Source organism: Salvelinus alpinus, unplaced genomic scaffold (genome assembly GCF_045679555.1).
Source record: "Salvelinus alpinus unplaced genomic scaffold, SLU_Salpinus.1 scaffold_42, whole genome shotgun sequence".
In the NCBI taxonomy this organism is placed as follows: Eukaryota; Metazoa; Chordata; class Actinopteri; order Salmoniformes; family Salmonidae; genus Salvelinus; species Salvelinus alpinus.
The window spans coordinates 523618-543521 of record NW_027255983.1 but is presented as its reverse complement, the minus strand read 5'-3'; the positions used below and the strand labels follow the sequence as shown (position 1 = coordinate 543521).

The 19904-nt window shown below is 47.8% G+C and overlaps 1 protein-coding gene across 1 annotated transcript; it reads right to left on the bottom strand.

Moving 5' to 3' along the window:
- Nucleotides 1-3441: 3441 nt before the first annotated feature.
- Nucleotides 3442-19383, bottom strand: LOC139567073 (GATA zinc finger domain-containing protein 10-like). Its single transcript, XM_071388530.1, has 6 exons — nt 18362-19383; nt 16212-16301; nt 15745-15913; nt 11490-11930; nt 10018-11289; nt 3442-5544 (listed from the first exon to the last, which is right to left on the bottom strand). Exons 1-6 carry the CDS (start codon nt 18517-18519, stop codon nt 5500-5502), a joined length of 2175 nt encoding a protein of 724 aa, XP_071244631.1. The 5' UTR covers nt 18520-19383; the 3' UTR covers nt 3442-5499.
- Nucleotides 19384-19904: the final 521 nt, after the last annotated feature.

Sequence of the window (19904 nt, the reverse complement as noted above, 5' to 3'; positions counted from 1 at the left end):
TGTCAGCCCTCTCTCTCAGCCTGGCCAAGAACTGCTGTCAGTCCTTTCTCTCAGCCTGGCCAAGAACTGCTGTCAGCCCTCTCTCTCAGCCTGGCCAAGAACTGCTGTCAGCCCTCTCTCTCAGCCTGGCCAAGAACTGCTGTCAGCCCTCTCTCTCAGCCTGGCCAAGAACTGCTGTCAGCCCTTTCTCTCAGCCTGGCCAAGAACTGCTGTCAGCCCTCTCTCTCAGCCTGGCCAAGAACTACTGTCAGCCCTTTCTCTCAGCCTGGCCAATAACTGCTGTCAGCCCTCTCTCTCAGCCTGGCTAGGAACTGCTGGGGGGGAGGAATCAGATTTCAACACTGACTGTTTAAAACCTTAATCTCCATTAGTGTTTTCCCCTCTCCGCCACTGGCGGTGTTTGTGCGTGTGCGTGTGCGTGTGCGCGTGTGCGTGTGCGCGTGTGCGTGTGCGTGTGCGTGTGCGTGTGCGTGTGTGTGTGTGTGTGTGTGTGTGTGTGTGTGTGTGTGTGTGTGTGTGTGTGTGTGTGTGTGTGTGTGTGTGTGTGTGTGTGTGTGTAAGCCCAATCTTTTATCCATCTCAACATAGTGGAGGAAGCAGAGCAGAAACACAGCAGAGAGGTTAGAGAATATACAGCATGTCTGCAGGCCATAATAGAAAACCTAGCGATTAAACAGGGAAATGGTTCCAATCATTTTTCCCATAGGGGATTTTTAGCAACATTTAAAATAAGGGCTGTGCTTCGTGTAGGCTTTACCCTGGCCTGACGTTTTGATGACTGTGCCAATTTCTCTCGGACAAGGTGACTTTTATCAATATATTCGCCTGTATTTAACCCCCCCCCCCCCCCAACAATGAAACGCTAATTAGCTGCAAATGTGGCTATCATAAAGAACTACAAATACCATGATGTTCTGGACGAGACTGCCGAATCAGGACAAAGGTAAGAATCTCTGGATTAATTATTTAATGTTGGCTAAATGTAGTAATTAATAAATTGGTTGAATTTCTTGTGCAAGTTTTACATTGGCACAATACCTGTTAGTAAAGGTAGTAATACAACATAATACAGGTACCACTTCCTGGTCCTGTTACATCACTACAACATAATACAGGTACCACTTCCTGGTCCTGTTACATCACTACAACATAATACAGGTACCACTTCCTGGTCCTGTTACATCACTACAACATAATACAGGTACCACTTCCTGGTCCTGTTACATCACTACAACATAATACAGGTACCACTTCCTGGTCCTGTTACATCACCACAACATAATACAGGTACCACTTCCTGATCCTGTTACATCACTACAACATAATACAGGTACCACCTCCTGGTCCTGTTACATCACCACAACATAATACAGGCACCACTTCCTGGTCCTGTTACATCACTACAACATAATACAGGTACCACTTCCTGGTCCTGTTACATCACCACAACATAATACAGGTACCACTTCCTGGTCCTGTTACATCACTACAACATAATACAGGCACAACTTCCTGGTCCTGTTACATCACCACAACATAATACAGGCACCACTTCCTGGTCCTGTTACATCACTACAACATAATACAGGTACCACTTCCTGGTCTTGTTACATCACCACAACATAATGCAGGTACAACTTCCTGGTCCTGTTACATCACCATAACATAATACAGGTACCACTTCCTGGTCCTGTTACATCACCACAACATAATACAGGTACCACTTCCTGGTCCTGTTACATCACCACAACATAATGCAGGTACCACTTCCTGGTCCTGTTACATCACCACAACATAATACAGGTACCACTTCCTGGTCCTGTTACATCACCACAACATAATACAGGTACCACTTCCTGGTCCTGTTACATCACCACAACATAATACAGGTACCACTTCCTGGTCCTGTTACATCACTACAACATAATACAGGTACCACTTCCTGTCCTGTTACATCACCACAACATAGTACAGGCACCACTTCCTAGTCCTGTTACATCACCACAACATAATACAGGTACCACTTCCTGGTCCTGTTACATCACTACAACATAATACAGGTACCACTTCCTGGTCCTGTTACATCACTACAACATAATACAGGTACCACTTCCTGGTCCTGTTTCATCACCACAACATAATACAGGTACCACTTCCTGGTCCTGTTACATCCCTACAACATAATACAGGTACCACTTCCTGGTCCTGTTACATCACCACACCATAATACAGGTACCACTTCCTGGTGTCGTATTCCCTAACCCCTGGAGTGGTGTTTAACTGAAACGACAGCTGTCTCTGTCCAGTATTTCCCCGTATAAAAGGGGGCTGTTCCATGTTCTGCTGACGGAGCAGTTTAAACAGTCCCACTGTATCTGAGTCACTGCTCTCAGAGAGAGAGAGAGAGAGAGAGAGAGAAGCAGATGGAATCAAATGGAGCAGTACCTTCGTGAAACTATGATCTCTGTTATCCAGATGTCCAGATCCAGACCCCGGCTAAACCCCAAACGGTACCCTATTCCCTATGTAGTGCACTACTTTATATCAGAGCCCTATGGCACCCTATTCCCTATATAGTGCACTACTTTATATCAGAGCCCTATGGCACCCTATTCCCTATATAGTGCACTACTTTATATCAGAGCCCTATGGCACCCTATTCCCTATATAGTGCACTACTTTATTCACAAGACATACCCCAATGTGTCCTGTTCGAAAGTAGTGCACTATATAGGGAATAGGGTGCCTTAGGGCTCTGATATAAAGTAGTGCACTATATAGGGAATAGGGCTCTGGTCTAAAGTAGTGCACTATATAGGGAATAGGGCTCTGGTCTAAAGTAGTGCACTATATAGGGAATAGGGTGCCATTGGGCTCTGGTCTAAAGTAGTGCACTACATAGGGAATAGGGTGCCATAGGGCTCTGATATAAAGTAGTGCACTACATAGGGAATAGGGGGCCATCTGGGAAGCCCCGTTCAGCAGGAAGTCATTCTCCCCGGCCTGCTCTAAGTGCTGGGATGGGAACACATTAAACAGTTGGTGTGGAGCTGAGATAAAGTCCAGTCATTTCTGCTTGACATTTATCTCTGGGACCAGCCAGCACTATTAGCTCTAGTCCACTTAACCATGTCTACAACCGTTAACTCACAATTACACCTGACCTGACGGCCCAGCGCCTGACCTGACGGCCCAACGCCTGACCTGACGGCCCAGCGCCTGACCTAAAGGCCCAGCACCGGACAACATCTGGCATGAGTTGAAGTCTGGTTTTCTGATTGACCAAATAACAGTGGGGTGAAATATGGCATGGGACGTCATCAGTACATCATGTTCTGACTGGCTTGTTGTGACATTAGCTTCATAACCAAATGACAATCATTTATTAAAGACATCATTTTCATGACAACATCAAAACATCTGGGAATAATGTCATGTTGCATGTTCGCTATGAGTATGGTACTTTAATCAGAATTCAAGTGGTGTTACTATTCCAATGGGTCAAATGATACAGAGGGGTCCCATAAAAAGGAAGTAGTATTATACAGTACAGAGGGGTTCCATAAAGAGGAAGTAGTATTATACAGTACAGAGAGGTTCCATAAACAGGAAGTAGTATTATACAGTACATAGGGGTTCCATTAACAGGAAGTAGTATTATACAGTACAGAGGGGTTCCATAAACAGGAAGTAGTATTATACATTACATACAGGTTCCATAAACAGGAAGTAGTATTATACAGTACAGAGGGGTTCCATAAACAGGAAGTAGTATTATACAGTACAGAGAGGTTCCATAAACAGGAAGTAGTATTATACAGTACAGAGAGCTTCCATAAACAGGAAGTAGTATTATACAGTACAGAGAGGTTCCATAAACAGGAAGTAGTATTATAGAGTACAGAGAGGTTCCATAAAGAGGAAGTAGTATTATACAGTACAGTCTAACATCTGAACTCTCTCACTGAGGTTTATGTGTCTTTACTGTACCAGGCATCCCTCCCTAAACCCTCCATATACCCTTTATAGACCCTCCATAAACCCTCCATAGACCTTCCATAGACCCTCCATAGACCCTCCATAGACCTTCCATAGACCCTCCATAGACCCTCCATAGACCTTCCATAGACCCTCCATAGACCCTCCATAGACCCTCCATAGACCTTCCATAGACCCTCCATAGACCTTCCATAGACCCTCCATAGACCCTCCATAGACCTTCCATAGACCCTCCATAGACCCTCCATAGACCTTCCATAGACCCTCCATAGACCCTCCATAGACCTTCCATAGACCTTCCATAGACCCTCCATAGACCCTCCATAGATACTACTGTGACATAGACTGACCAGGTGAATCCAGGTGAAAGCTATGATCCCTTTTTGATGTCACTTGTTAAATCCACAACAGTCCGTCTTAGATGAAGGGGGGGGGAGACAGATTAAAGAAGGATTTTTAAGCTTTGACACAATTGAGACATGGATTGTGTATGTGTGCCATTCAGAGGGTGAATGGGCAAGACAAAAGAAGGGGGTATGGTAGTATGTGTCAGGCGCACCAGTTTGAGTGTGTCAAGACCAGCAACGATGCTGTGTTTTTCACGCTCAATAGTTTCCTGTGTGTATCAAGAATGGTCCACCACCCAAAGGACATCCAGCCAACTTTGACACAACTGTGGGAAGCATTGGAATCAACATGGGCCAGCATCCCTGTGGAACGCTTTCAACACCTTGTAGAGTCCATGACCCGATGAATTGAGGCTGTTCTGAGGGCCATAAGGGGGTGCAACTAAATACTGTTTTGTACACTCAGTGTATAGCCCCACTAGTTTCTCTCTCTCGCTCTCGCTCTCGCTCTCGCTCTCTCTCTCTCTCTCTCTCTCTCTCTCTCTCTCTCTCTCTCTCTCTCTCTCTCTCTCTCTCTCTCTCTCTCTCTCTCTCTCTCTCTCTCTCTCTCTCTCTCTCTCTCTCTCTCTCTCTCTCTCTCTCTCTCGCTCTCTCGCGCTCTCTCTCTCTCTCTCTCTCTCTCTCTCTCTCTCTCTGCTCAAGACAGCTTGAGTTTCAATTTCCAAGGACAATCAATGTGGAGATAAGGGAAAATACATTTAATTTATATTTGCTAATAAAACACATTTAACACAGAGATAACGCAAGTCCACACATTTCCTAAATAGTATCTGCAGGGTCCTGGTTGGTTTGTTGCTGAATCTGCATGGTGCTGGTTGGTTTGTTGCTGAATCTGCAGGGTGCTGGTTGGTTTGTTGCTGAATCTGCAGGGTGCTGGTTGGTTTGTTGCTGAATCTGCAGGGTGCTGGTTGGTTTGTTGCTGAATCTGCATGGTGCTGGTTGGTTTGTTGCTGAATCTGCATGGTGCTGGTTGGTTTGTTGCTGAATCTGCAGGGTGCTGGTTGGTTTGTTGCTGAATCTGCAGGGTGCTGGTTGGTTTGTTGCTGAATCTGCAGGGTGCTGGTTGGTTTGTTGCTGAATCTGCATGCTGCTGCTATTTCTTCTTGTATTCAGGGAATAATTTTCTCCATGTGATATTCTGCATAGCAACAGAATCAATAGAATATATTTTATCATATACAGTGCGGATATATATATATATATATATATACAGTACCAGTCAAAAGGTTGGACACACCTGCTCATTCAACGGTTTATCTTTATTTTTAATATTTTCTACATTGTAGAATAATAGTGAAGACATCAAAACTATGAAATAACACATATGGAATCATGTAGTAACCAAAAAAGTGTTAAACAAATATTATATTTGAGATTCTTCAAAGTAGCCACCCTTTGCCTTGCTGACACATTTGCACACTCTTGGCATTCTCTCAACCAGCTTCATGAGGAATGCTTTTTCAACAGTCTTGAAGGAGTTCCCACATATGCTGAACACTTGTTGGCTGATTTTCCTTCACTCTGCGGTCCAACTCATCCCAAACAATCTAATTTGGGTTGAAGTCGGGTGATTGTGGAGGCCAGGTCATCTGATGCAGCACTCCACCACTCTTCTTCTTGGTCAAGTAGCTCTTACACAGCCTGGAGTTGTGTTGGGTCATTGTCCTGTTGAAAAACAAATGATAGTCCCACTAAGCGCAAACCATATGAGATGGCGTATTGCTGCAGAATACTGTGGTAGCCATACTGGTTAAGTGTGCCTTGAATTCTAAATAAATCACCGACAGTGTCACCAGCAAAGCACCCCCTCACCATCACACCTCCTCCTCCATGCTTCACGGTGGGAACCACACATGCGGAGATCATCCGTTCACCTACTCAGCGTCTCACAAAGACACGGCAGTTGAAACCAAAAATCTCAAATTTGGACTCATCAGAACAAAGGACAGATTTCCACCGGTCTAATGTCCATTGCCTGTGTTTTCTTGGCCCAAGCAAGTCTCTTCTTATTATTGGTTTCCTGCAGCAAATCGACCATGAAGGCCTGATTCACACAGTCTCCTCTGAACAGTTGATGTTGAGATGTGTCTGTTACTTCAACTCTATTCTACTGTATCTTAGTCTATGCCGCTTTGACGTCGCTCGTCCATATATTTATATATTCTTAATTCCATTCCTCTACTTAGATTTTTCTGTATTGGCTATATGTTGTGAAATTGTTAGATATTACTTGTTAGATATTACTGCACTGTTGGGAGCTAGAAACACAAGCATTTCGCTACACCCGCAATAACATCTGCTAAACACGTGTATGTGACCAATAAAATTTGATTTGAAGCATTTATTTGGGCTGCAATCTGAGGCAGTTAACTCTGATGAACTTATCCTCTGCAGCAGAGGTAACTCTGGGTCTTCCTGTCCTGTGGCGGTCCTCATGAGAGCCAGTTTCATCATAGCGCTTGATGGGTTTTGGAACTGCACTTGAAGAAACGTTACATTTTCCTGACTGACTGACCTTCATGTCTTAAAGTAATGATGGGCTGTCGTTTCTCTTTGCTTATTTGAGCTGTCCTTGTCATAATATTGACTTGGTCTTTTACGAAATAAGACTATCTTCTGTTTACCACCCCTACCTTGTTACAACACAACTGATTGGCTCAAACACATTAAGAAGGAAAGAAAGTCCACAAATTAACTTTCAACAAGGCACACCTGTTAATTGAAATGCATTCCAGGTGACTACCTCATGAAGCTGGTTGAGAGAATGTCAAGAGTGTGCAAAGTTGTCATTAAGGCAAAGGGTGGTGTCACGACTTCCGCCGAAGTCGGTCCCTCTCCTTGTTCGTTCGGCGGTCGACGTCACCGGCCTTCTAGCCATCGCCGATCCACTTTTCATTTTCCATTTGTTTTGTCCTTGTCTTACACACCTGGTTTCATTCCCCCAATTACTTGTTCATTATTTAACCCTCTGTTCCCCCATGTTTGTTTGTGAGTGATTGTTTGTTTTTAATACGGTCTGTTATTGTGGGCTCGTATTTTTGCGTTGTATTTGTGATTATTTGAGTAAATTACGTTGATTACTCATATCTTCTGTCCTGCACCTGACTTCTCTACACCAGCTACACAGGTGGCTACTTTGAAGAATATCAAATCTAAAATATATTTTGATTTGTTAAACACTTTTTTTTGGTTACAACATGATTCCATATGTGTTATTTCAGAATGTTGAGGTCTTCACTATTATTCTACAATGTAGAAAATAGTAAAAATAAAGAAAAACCCTTGAATGAGTAGGTGGGTCCAAACGTTGGACTGGTACTATATATATATATATGTACCAGTCCAAAGTGTTCTATATAGTACCAGTCCAAAGTTGTATATATATACAGTATATACAGTCAGTATTTTCAGGTTACTGCCAAAATATAAGAAGCACCAACATAAAGTGCCCCAATAGAGCGGGCTGCGGGCTGCGGGCTGGGGGCTGAGGGCTGAGGGCTGAGGGCTGAGGGCTGGGGGCTGGGGGCTGCGGGCTGGGGGCTGGGGGCTGGGGGCTGCGGGCTGGGGGCTGGGGGCTGGGGGCTGCGGGCTGGGGGCTGGGGGCTGCGGGCTGAGGGCTGAGGGCTGAGGGCTGGGGGCTGGGGGCTGAGGGCTGCGGGCTGGGGGCTGGGGGCTGAGGGCTGGGGGCTGCGGGCTGGGGGCTGGGGGCTGAGGGCTGGGGGCTGCGGGCTGGGGGCTGGGGGCTGGGGGCTGAGGGCTGAGGGCTGGGGGCTGAGGGCTGAGGGCTGCGGGCTGGGGGCTGGGGGCTGCGGGCTGCGGCCTGGGGGCTGCGGGCTGCGGCCTGGGGGCTGCGGGCTGGGGGCTGGGGGCTGCGGGCTGGGGGCTGGGGGCTGCGGGCTGGGGGCTGGGGGCTGAGGGCTAGGGGCTGGGGTTGAGGGCTGGGGGCTGGGGGCTGCGGGCTGCGGGAAGGGGGAAGGGGGAAGGGGGCTGGGGGAAGGGGGCTGGGGGCTGCGGGAAGGGGGCTGGGGGCTGGGGGCTGTGGGAAGGGGGCTGGGGGCTGCGGGCTGGGGGCTGAGGGCTGCGGGCTGCGGGAAGGGGGAAGGGGGCTGGGGGAAGGGGGAAGAGGGCTGGGGGCTGCGGGAAGGGGGCTGGGGGCTGAGGGCTGCGGGCTGGGGGCTGGGGGCTGCGGGCTGGGGGCTGAGGGTTGGGGGCTGCGGGCTGAGGGCTGGGGGCTGAGGGCTGCGGGTTGGGGGCTGGGGCTTGAGGGCTGGGGGCTGCGGGCTGGGGGCTGAGGGCTGCGGGCTGGGGGCTGGGGGCTGCGGGCTGAGGGCTGGGGGCTGTGGGTTGGGGGCTGGGGGCTGCGGGCTGGGGGCTGAGGGTTGGGGGCTGAGGGCTGCGGGCTGTGGGCTGGGGGCTGCGGGCTGCGGGCTGGGGGCTGCGGGTTGGGGGCTGCGGGCTGGGGGCTGGGGGCTGAGGGCTGCGGGCTGGGGGCTGCGGGCTGGGGGCTGCGGGCTGGGGGCTGGGGGCTGAGGGCTGAGGGCTGAGGGCTGGGGGCTGCGGCCTGGGGGCTGGGGGCTGAGGGCTGGGGGCTGAGGGCTGCGGGCTGGGGGCTGAGGGCTGAGGGCTGCGGGCTGCGGGCTGGGGCTGAGGGCTGGGGGCTGGGGGCTGAGGGCTGCGGGCTGGGGGCTGGGGGCTGAGGGCTGGGGGCTGCGGGTTGGGGGCTGGGGGCTGCGGGCTGAGGGCTAGGGGCTGCGGGTGTAACAGTATAACTTTACGTCGTCCCCTCGCCCCGACACGGGCGCGAACCAGGGACCCTCTGCACACATCAACAACTGACACCCACGAAGCGTCGTTACCCATCGCTCCACAAAAGCCGCGGCCCTTGCAGAGCAAGGGGCAACCCTACTTAAGTCTCAGAGCAAGTGACGTAACTGATTGAAATGCTAGTAGCGCGTACCCGCTAACTAGCTAGCCATTTCACATCCGTTACACGGGCTGGGGGCTGGGGGCTGGGGGCTGCGGGCTGCGGGCTGCCAGAATGGCTTCAATACACCTTGGAATAGATTCTACAGGAGTCTGGAACTCTCTATTGGAGGGATGAGACACCATTCTTCCACGAGAAATTCCATCATTTGGTGTTTTGTTGATGGTGGTGGAAAACGCTGTCTCAGGCACCACTCCAAAATCTCCCATAAGTGTTCAATTGGGTTGAGATCTGGTGACTGACACACACACACACACACACACACACACACACACACACACACACACACACACACACACCTTTAAACCCCTTATGCTCCTTTTTTGAGAGTCACTGAGATCTCTCCTTCTATCCATGGTAACCAAACTAACGGACAACTGGGCATTTTTATACATGACCCTAAGCATGATGGGATGTTAATTGCTTAATTAACTCAGGAACCACACCTGTGTGGAAGCACCTGCTGCTTTCAATACACTTTGTATCCCTCATTTACTCCAGTGTTTCCTTTATTTTGCCGGTTACCTGGACTGTATGTATTTATGTAAGAATCATTTCATTTTCATAACATCGTGATGATCATTTTGTTTATCTAGATACTCAAGGAGTATTTCAGTAGTTCTTTACCTTCTTGCCCCAAGTAGACTCCTTGGACTTCAGGTCCTCCAGCATCTCATAGGTGTTTCCCTCCTGGTCTGTGGCGGTGCTTTGTGTCCCCTTCGGGCCACCGTTCCCTGGGATCTGCTCATAGGTGTTTCCCTCCTGGTCTGTGGCGGTGCTTTGTGTCCCCTTCAGGCCACCGTCCCCTGGGATCTGCTCATAGGTGTTGTCTGTAATCAGATGACGGGGAAGAGACGGCCCCTCTGGAACCTCTGCATACATACTCTCCTCCTGCTGGGGATTCTGGTTCTGGGGGTTAGGGCTCCTGCCACGGTCCCATTCTCTCTGCTTCTGTGGTCCCTTCCAGGGGGTGTCCTGGCTCTCACCAAGCCCGACAGAGGCCTGGTACAGTGGGTTGGTGCTCAGCTGATCCAGGCTGTGTGGTCCACCGTGGATCCGTGGCCGGGGGTTTTCCCTGGGGTCCTGAAGAGAGTAGGCGTGGCAGGTGACCCTCTTGGGGGGATTAGGGGAGTGAGAGGTGTGGGGGAAGCAGGGGATGGTTGTCCTGTTGGAGTACCCCTCCTCCTCCCCCTCCTCCTCCTCCTCCTCCTCCCCCTCCTCCTCCTCCTCCTCCTCCTCCTCCGTGGTGTCGTCCAGGCGCGGTAGAGAGCGGCTCCATCCATCTGCCAGGGTCAGCTCAGAGTACATGACTCCTCCTGCTGCTGTGGAGGTGTTATTGCAGGACCAGGGGCCGGTGCTTCTCCTCTGGTTCAGATTCCCAGTACTGGCCAGTCTCTCCACTTTGTTCTGGTTAGTATGTATTTCTGCGTATTGGGTTTGACCGTGAGATGTAGTCTTGATTTGATCATGGTGTATCTCAGCGTATTGGGTTTGACCGTGAGATGTGATCTTGGTTTGATCATGGTGTATCTCAGCGTATTGGGTTTGACCGTGAGATGTAGTCTTGGTTTGATCATGGTGTATCTCAGCGTATTGGATTTGACCGTGAGATGTAGTCTTGGTTTGATCATGGTGTATTTCTGCGTATTGGATTTGACCGTGAGATGTAGTCTTGGTTTGATCATGGTGTATTTCAGCGTATTGGGTTTGACCGTGAGATGTAGTCTTGGTTTGATCATGGTGTATTTCAGCGTATTGGATTTGACCGTGAGATGGGATCTTGGTTTGATCATGGTGTATTTTTGCGTATTGGATTTGAGACGTGCTCTTGTCAGACAAGGTTCCACTCAGAGAGTGGGTCAGAGGTGGGCCTCGCCTTGGTACTGGAGGTACTGCTTGCTAAAGACAGAACACAGAATATACATTGGGTTTTAATCACACAATATTTCTGTATGAAATGTGCTGAGGTTAAAGATCACCTGAAGATGAACTAATACCACAGGAAATGTTTTCTACACCACGGGGTCATGACCCTGTCAGGTCAGTACATCACCGCTTATCACCTGACTTCAGCCACCGTAGCGGCTAGCCTACTGTACCTGTGGGAGGGACTTCCTGCCAATGGATACTGTTGATGTCAACTTCCTGTTGTTGGTTTTGGGTGGCAGCACGGGTGGCACTGCAGGGGGCTGCCTAGTTGGCGGCAGGTCATTCCATTGGTGCTGCTCATTCCGGGGGTCATTCCGGGGGTCATTCCGTGGGTCATTCCGTGGGTCATTCCGTGGGTCATTCCGTGGGTCATTCCGTGGGTCATTCCGTGGGTCATTCCGTGGGTCATTCCGTGGGTCATTCTGTGGGTCATTCCGTGGGTCATTCCGTGGGTCATTGTGATGGTCCTTTTGATGGTCATTCTGTTGGTGTTGGTCATTCTTCTGTTTGTTCTGCTGGTCCCAGTAACTTCTCAGGGCTCGGACACTGATCCCACCGGTCTTCTCTTTGGCCTCGAACTGCACCACATCATACAGCTCTCCTGAGCTTGACTAAACACAGAACACAGATAGACCACAACACATCATACAGCTCTCCTGAGCTTGACTAAACACAGAACACAGATAGACCACACCACATCATACAGCTGTCCTGCTTGACTAAACACACAACACAGATAGACTGCGATGGCATGAGAAGACAGAACACAGATAGACTGCGATGGCATGAGAAGACAGAACACAGATAGATTGCAATGGCATGAGAAGACAGAACACAGATAGACTGCGATGGCATGAGAAGACAGAACACAGATAGACTGCGATGGTATGAGAAGACAACACAGATAGACTGCGATGGCACGAGAAGATACAACACAGACCACAGATAGACCACAACACATCATACAGCTGTCCTGCTTGACTAAACACAGACCACAGATGGGCACTCTATCAGACAAGGTTACATTTTAACCAACGTTTTCCCAACTGTGAGGGACTGACTCTGTAATGTTATTGGTTCTCCTACCTGACAACAGTACGTAGAGGTGAGGGACTCTGTAATGTTATTGGTTCTCCTACCTGACAACAGTACGTAGAGGTGAGGGACTCTGTAATGTTATTGGTTCTCCTACCTGACAACAGTACGTAGAGGTGAGGGACTCTGTAATGTTATTGGTTCTCCTACCTGACAACAGTACGTAGAGGTGAGGGACTCTGTAATGTTATTGGTTCTCCTATCTGACAACAGTACGTAGAGGTGAGGGACTCTGTAATGTTATTGGTTCTCCTACCTGACAACAGTACGTAGAGGTGAGGGACTCTGTAATGTTATTGGTTCTCCTACCTGACAACAGTACGTAGAGGTGAGGGACTCTGTAATGTTATTGGTTCTCCTACCTGACAACAGTACGTAGAGGTGAGGGACTCTGTAATGTTATTGGTTCTCCTACCTGACAACAGTACGTAGAGGTGAGGGACTCTGTAATGTTATTGGTTCCTCTACCTGACAACAGTACGTAGAGGTGAGGGACTCTGTAATGTTATTGGTTCCTCTACCTGACAACAGTACGTAGAGGTGAGGGACTCTGTAATGTTATTGGTTCTCCTGCCTGACAACAGTACGTAGAGGTGAGGGACTCTGTAATGTTATTGGTTCTCCTACCTGACAACATTACGTAGAGGTGAGGGACTCTGTAATGTTATTGGTTCTCCTACCTGACAACAGTACGTAGAGGTGAGGGACTCTGTAATGTTATTGGTTCTCCTACCTGACAACAGTACGTAGAGGTGAGGGACTCTGTAATGTTATTGGTTCCTCTACCTGACAACGGTACGTAGAGGTGAGGGACTCTGTAATGTTATTGGTTCTCCTACCTGACAACGGTACGTAGAGGTGAGGGACTCTGTAATGTTATTGGTTCCTCTACCTGACAACAGTACGTAGAGGTGAGGGACTCTGTAATGTTATTGGTTCCTCTACCTGACAACAGTACGTAGAGGTGAGGGACTCTGTAATGGTATTGGTTCTCCTACCTGACAACAGTACGTAGAGGTGAGGGACTCTGTAATGTTATTGGTTCTCCTACCTGACAACAGTACGTAGAGGTGAGGGACTCTGTAATGTTATTGGTTCCTCTACCTGACAACAGTACGTAGAGGTGAGGGACTCTGTAATGTTATTGGTTCCTCTACCTGACAACAGTACGTAGAGGTGAGGGACTCTGTAATGTTATTGGTTCTCCTGCCTGACAACAGTACGTAGAGGTGAGGGACTCTGTAATGTTATTGGTTCTCCTACCTGACAACATTACGTAGAGGTGAGGGACTCTGTAATGTTATTGGTTCCTCTACCTGACAACGGTACGTAGAGGTGAGGGACTCTGTAATGTTATTGGTTCTCCTACCTGACAACGGTACGTAGAGGTGAGGGACTCTGTAATGTTATTGGTTCCTCTACCTGACAACAGTACGTAGAGGTGAGGGACTCTGTAATGTTATTGGTTCCTCTACCTGACAACAGTACGTAGAGGTGAGGGACTCTGTAATGGTATTGGTTCTCCTACCTGACAACAGTACGTAGAGGTGAGGGACTCTGTAATGTTATTGGTTCTCCTACCTGACAACAGTACGTAGAGGTGAGGGACTCTGTAAAGTTATTGGTTCTCCTACCTGACAACAGTACGTAGAGGTGAGGGACTCTGTAATATTATTGGTTCTCCTACCTGACAACAGTACGTAGAGGTGAGGGACTCTGTAATGTTATTGGTTCTCCTACCTGACAACAGTACGTAGAGGTGAGTGACTCTGTAATGTTATTGGTTCTCCTACCTGACAACAGTACGTAGAGGTGAGTGACTCTGTAATGTTATTGGTTCCCCTACCTGACAACAGTACGTAGAGGTGAGGGACTCTGTAATGTTATTGGTTCTCCTACCTGACAACAGTACGTAGAGGTGAGGGACTCTGTAATGTTATTGGTTCTCCTACCTGACAACAGTACGTAGAGGTGAGGGACTCTGTAATGTTATTGGTTCTCCTACCTGACAACAGTACGTAGAGGTGAGGGACTCTGTAATGTTATTGGTTCTCCTACCTGACAACAGTACGTAGAGGTGAGGGACTCTGTAATGTTATTGGTTCCTCTACCTGACAACAGTACGTAGAGGTGAGGGACTCTGTAAGGTTATTGGTTCTCCTACCTGACAACAGTACGTAGAGGTGAGGGACTCTGTAATGTTATTGGTTCTCCTACCTGACAACAGTACGTAGAGGTGAGGGACTCTGTAATGTTATTGGTTCTCCTACCTGACAACAGTACGTAGAGGTGAGGGACTCTGTAATGTTATTGGTTCTCCTACCTGACAACAGTACGTAGAGGTGAGGGACTCTGTAGTGTTATTGGTTCTCCTACCTGACAACAGTACGTAGAGGTGAGGGACTCTGTAATGTTATTGGTTCTCCTACCTGACAACAGTACGTAGAGGTGAGGGACTCTGTAATGTTATTGGTTCTCCTACCTGACAACAGTACGTAGAGGTGAGGGACTCTGTAATGTTATTGGTTCTCCTACCTGACAACAGTACGTAGAGGTGAGGGACTCTGTAATGTTATTGGTTCTCCTACCTGACAACAGTACGTAGAGGTGAGGGACTCTGTAATGTTATTGGTTCTCCTACCTGACAACAGTACGTAGAGGTGAGGGACTCTGTAATGTTATTGGTTCTCCTACCTAACAACAGTATGTAGAGGTGAGGGACTCTGTAATGTTATTGGTTCTCCTACCTGACAACAGTACGTAGAGGTGAGGGACTCTGTAATGTTATTGGTTCTCCTACCTGACAACAGTACGTAGAGGTGAGGGACTCTGTAATGTTATTGGTTCTCCTACCTGACAACAGTACGTAGAGGTGACGGACTCTGTAATGTTATTGGTTCTCCTACCTGACAACAGTACGTAGAGGTGAGGGACTCTGTAATGTTATTGGTTCTCCTACCTGACAACAGTACGTAGAGGTGAGGAACTCTGTAATGTTATTGGTTCTCCTACCTGACAACAGTACGTAGAGGTGAGGGACTCTGTAATGTTATTGGTTCTCCTACCTGACAACAGTACGTAGAGGTGAGGGACTCTGTAATGTTATTGGTTCTCCTACCTGACAACAGTACGTAGAGGTGAGGGACTCTGTAATGTTATTGGTTCTCCTACCTGACAACAGTACGTAGAGGTGAGGAACTCTGTAATGTTATTGGTTCTCCTACCTGACAACAGTACGTAGAGGTGAGGGACTCTGTAATGTTATTGGTTCTCCTACCTGACAACAGTACGTAGAGGTGAGGGACTCTGTAATGTTATTGGTTCTCCTACCTGACAACAGTACGTAGAGGTGAGGGACTCTCCAAAGGGCTGGATGGGATGGACTCTGTAATGCTCGATCAGTTCTGAGAGGCTGTGGTGAGGCCGGTCGTCCCCGGAGATAATGAACAGCCCAGCTTGGTCCTGGTTGATCACAAAATGGCGGCAGCGGTCTTGTCCTCTGAGGAAGAATACAGGGTTAGTGAAGTGAGATGTGACGGCATGAGAAGATACAATACTGACTACAAATCTAGTTTTTGGTGTAATTGTGTGTGAACAATCTAAATAGACTTCCGGTTTATTCCTTCTATTGAACATTACCTTCTGTAAAAAAAAAAAACACAATCAATTGCAATCTTTAAAACCTTTCCCAACCCGCTGTAGGCTATGCTGCACATTTAGTTTTTAAAGGAATTAAATTATATTTGAATGTTTTGTTATGAGGTGTCTTAGGTAACCAAACCGGTACTAGGAATCACTTGTATGAGAGGATGTATCCGACGGCTTTGTCACTGAGTCTGATGAGAAAACATCCCAGAGGCTTTTCTCTCAGCTGATCCTCTGCTTCCCTGACAGAAAGGGGAGGAAGTAAAGGACAAAATACGCTGTCACTGATTTCACAGGGAAATTAGCTTTAATATACTGTATAGCACATCGTTACATGTTGTTTACCCTCCTCTCTCCCTCTTTATCTTTCTCTCTCTCTCCCTTTCTCCCTCTTTATCTCTCTCTCTGTCTCTCTCTCTGTCTCTCTCTCTCTCTCTCCCTCTTTATCTCTCTCTCCCTCTTTATCTCTCTCTGTCTCTCTCTCTCTCTCTCTCCCTCTTTATCTCTTTATCTCTCTCAGCCTCTTTCTCCCTCTCTCTTTTTCTCTCTCTCTCTCTCTTTATCTATTTCCCTCTCTCTCCCTCATTCTCTCTCTCCCTCTTCATCTCTCTCGCTCTCTAAACAGGTTTACATCCAACCTTTTTATGCCAGTAAAGTCTGTGTCAGATAAAATCCATGACAGGCCTGATGAAAAACAGAAAAAGTTTTGGTGAAATTTCTAAATTTTGACAAAACAAAATACTCTTGACAACGTGGGATCTTTTTTTTGTGTGAGTAAAATAATTTATACGAGAAATGTTGGTGGAAATGCCTTTTATGCGTAGATATTGATATAACAACCATCGTATGGAAGTTAACTTGGGGAGTCACGCGATGACATGTCGTGTGGTCCTCCCACTACGACTCGTTTGGGAAAGTTTATGAGGCTACAGATGAAATACACGATGATGAACTTCACAGGGGGGTCAAAGTGCATGGTGATGAGCTTCACAGGGGGTCAAAGTGCACGGTGATGAGCTCGATGCTCCTTTCCAATAAATATCCACGGTCTCATTCTGGTGACGTGATGATCGATGCTCCTTTCCAATAAATATCCACGGTCTTATTCAGGTGGCGTGATGATGAACTTCACAGGGGGGTCAAAGTGCACGGTGATGAGCTTCACAGGGGGGTCAAAGTGCACGGTGATGAGCTTCACAGGGGGGTCAAAGTGCACGGTGATGAGCTTCACAGGGGGGTCAAAGTGCACGTGATGAGCTTCACAGGGGGGTCAAAGTGCACGTGATGAGCTCGATGCTCCTTTCCAATAAATATCGCCGGTCTTATTCAGGTGATGTGATGATCGATGCTTGGCTGCTTTTGTTAATAATAATGATCTCATCCTGTAGGTGATACGTGCGTTCCAGACAACAGCACATGGCAATACCAGAGCGGGACACTTTTTGTTGTGTGAGAAAATCAGTAGAGTTGATCATTTTATATTTATTTAACTAGGCAAGTCAGTTAAAAACATTCTTATTTACAATGACGGCCTAGTGGGTTAACTGCCTTGTTCAGGGACAGAACGACAGAGTTTTACCTCGTCAGCTCGGGGATTTGATCTAGCAACCCTTTCGGTTTCGGGCCCAACGGTGTAACCACTAGTCTACCTCCCGCCCCATAATGTGATGTAAACCCGTTTAACTTGTATTTTGTATTCGGTACATGGGAATCATTACGCATTACAGCATTCTATCTACAACAAGTTAAATGGATGGCTCTGGTGGGGGAAAATGTCTTTATTCTGATTTAAAAAAATATTCACATGAAAATCTGTCGCCAATTGGATGGAAACCTAGTTTCTCTCTTGCACCTCTCACGTTTATACCCATTATTCACTGACAAATGACAATTACTTGAGATAAAAACAGCCTAAAAAGGATCATTCTTCCTGTTTCAGAGGCTGTGGTTTGAATCTACACTATAATGTATTACTATATTCAATGAACAACGAGGCACCAACGACTATGTTACAGTTAGTAGACAGAGAACTTCATTTGCTTTCAGACCTTCAGAATACCTCCAACAACAGAGATCTGATCTGCTGAACGTTACACTGAGATGTCTGTCTGTCTGTCTGTCTGTCTGTCTGTCTGTCTGTCTGTCTGTCTGTCTGTCTGTCTGTCTGTCTGTCTGTCTGTCTGTCTGTCTGTCTGTCTGTCTGTCTGTCTGTCTGTCTGTCTGTATTCCCACTGCTGTCCTGTGTCGTCCCGGTTCCTCATTCTGTACAGTAACATCCTTGGAGGTGTTTTGCAGCACTTACTTTCTGGCGGTGAAGCCTTGGAACCAGCCGGGAAAGTTTCCGTCATGGAGGAGAATGAGAGGGGCCTGGGTCTCTGTAAACCACTTTCGAACCAGCTCCCTCAGCCCTCCTCCTCCTCCTCCTCTTCCTCCTCCTCCTCCCTCTGTTGTAGACTCCATATGAAGGTTCACACAGCCGCTCCTCTGTTCTATTCTATCTCTGATCTATTCTCTCTCCCTGTTCTCTGTCTCTCTCTCTACCTGTTCTCTGTCTCTCTCCTTCCTCTCTGTCTCTCTCTCTCTCTCTCTCCCTGTTCTCTGTCTCTCTCTCTCTACCTGTTCTCTGTCTCTCTCCTTCCTCTCTGTCTCTCTCTCTCCTTTCTCTCTGTCTCTGTCTCTCTCTCCTTTCTCTCTCCTTTCTCTCTGTCTCTGTCTCTGTATTTCTCTCTCTGTCTCTCTCTCCTTTCTCTCTCCTTTCTCTCTGTCTCTGTCTCTGTCTCTGTCTCTGTATTTCTCTCTCTGTCTCTCTCTCCTTTCTCTCTGTCTCTGTCTCTGTCTCTCTCCGTTTCTCTCTCCTTTCTCTCCGTTTCCCTCTGCTTTCTCTCCGTCTCTCTGTCTCTCTGTCTCTTTCCTTTCTCTCTGTCTCTCTTTGTCTCTCTCTCTCTCTCTGTCTGTCACCAGGTCCGAGCAGCGTAGAAACAGTGGGTAACAGCCGTCTGCACCATCTTCTCAGTCCTTAATGAAAGGTGTCTGTCACAGGATCAAAACCGATCCTAGAAGAATAGACACCAGGACACCGCTGAAACACACCATCTTCTCAGTCCTTAATGAAAGGTGTCCGTCTCAGGATCAAAACGGATCCTAGAAGAATAGACACCAGGACACCGCTGAAACACACCACGTCTTATACTCAGCACATACAGCAGCTCTGACACTGGTTGGAGACTGAGTGCCTCATTTTCATATTTTCCGTTGCACGTCATCCAGTGTGTGCATTCATGCGTATGTATGTATGTATGTACGTGTGTGTGTGTGTGTGTGTGTGTGTGTGTGTGTGTGTGTGTGTGTGTGTGTGTGTGTGTGTGTGTGTGTGTGTGTGTGTGTGTGTGTGTGTGTGTGTGTGTGTGTGTGTGTGTGTGTGTGTGTGTGTGTGTGTGTGTGTGTGTGCGTGCGTGCGTGCGTGCGTGCGTGCGTGCGTGCGTGCGTGCGTGCGTGCGTGCGTGCGTGCGTGCGTGCGTGCGTGTGTGTGTGATGAACAGTGCCATTGTCTCAGTGTATCTTCCCCATTGGCCTTACCTCTACCAGTCCTACTACCTCTATACCTGAGGCAGTCATTTACCTATCTGTCTATCTGATTCCATACCACACTGTGGCAACTGGGCTCGCATGGAAATAAATACAAACTCTCTTTCCTGCAGTCAAATGACCCAGCGGCCCCATGGGTGGAATGTTAATCATATTTTATTTTTATTAATTTTTTATTTAATTTTTACTGTCCGAAAATCTGGTGTTTCTATGTCAAACGGTTTAATTATATTTCAGTCGTCTGTGATGTATATAAAGTG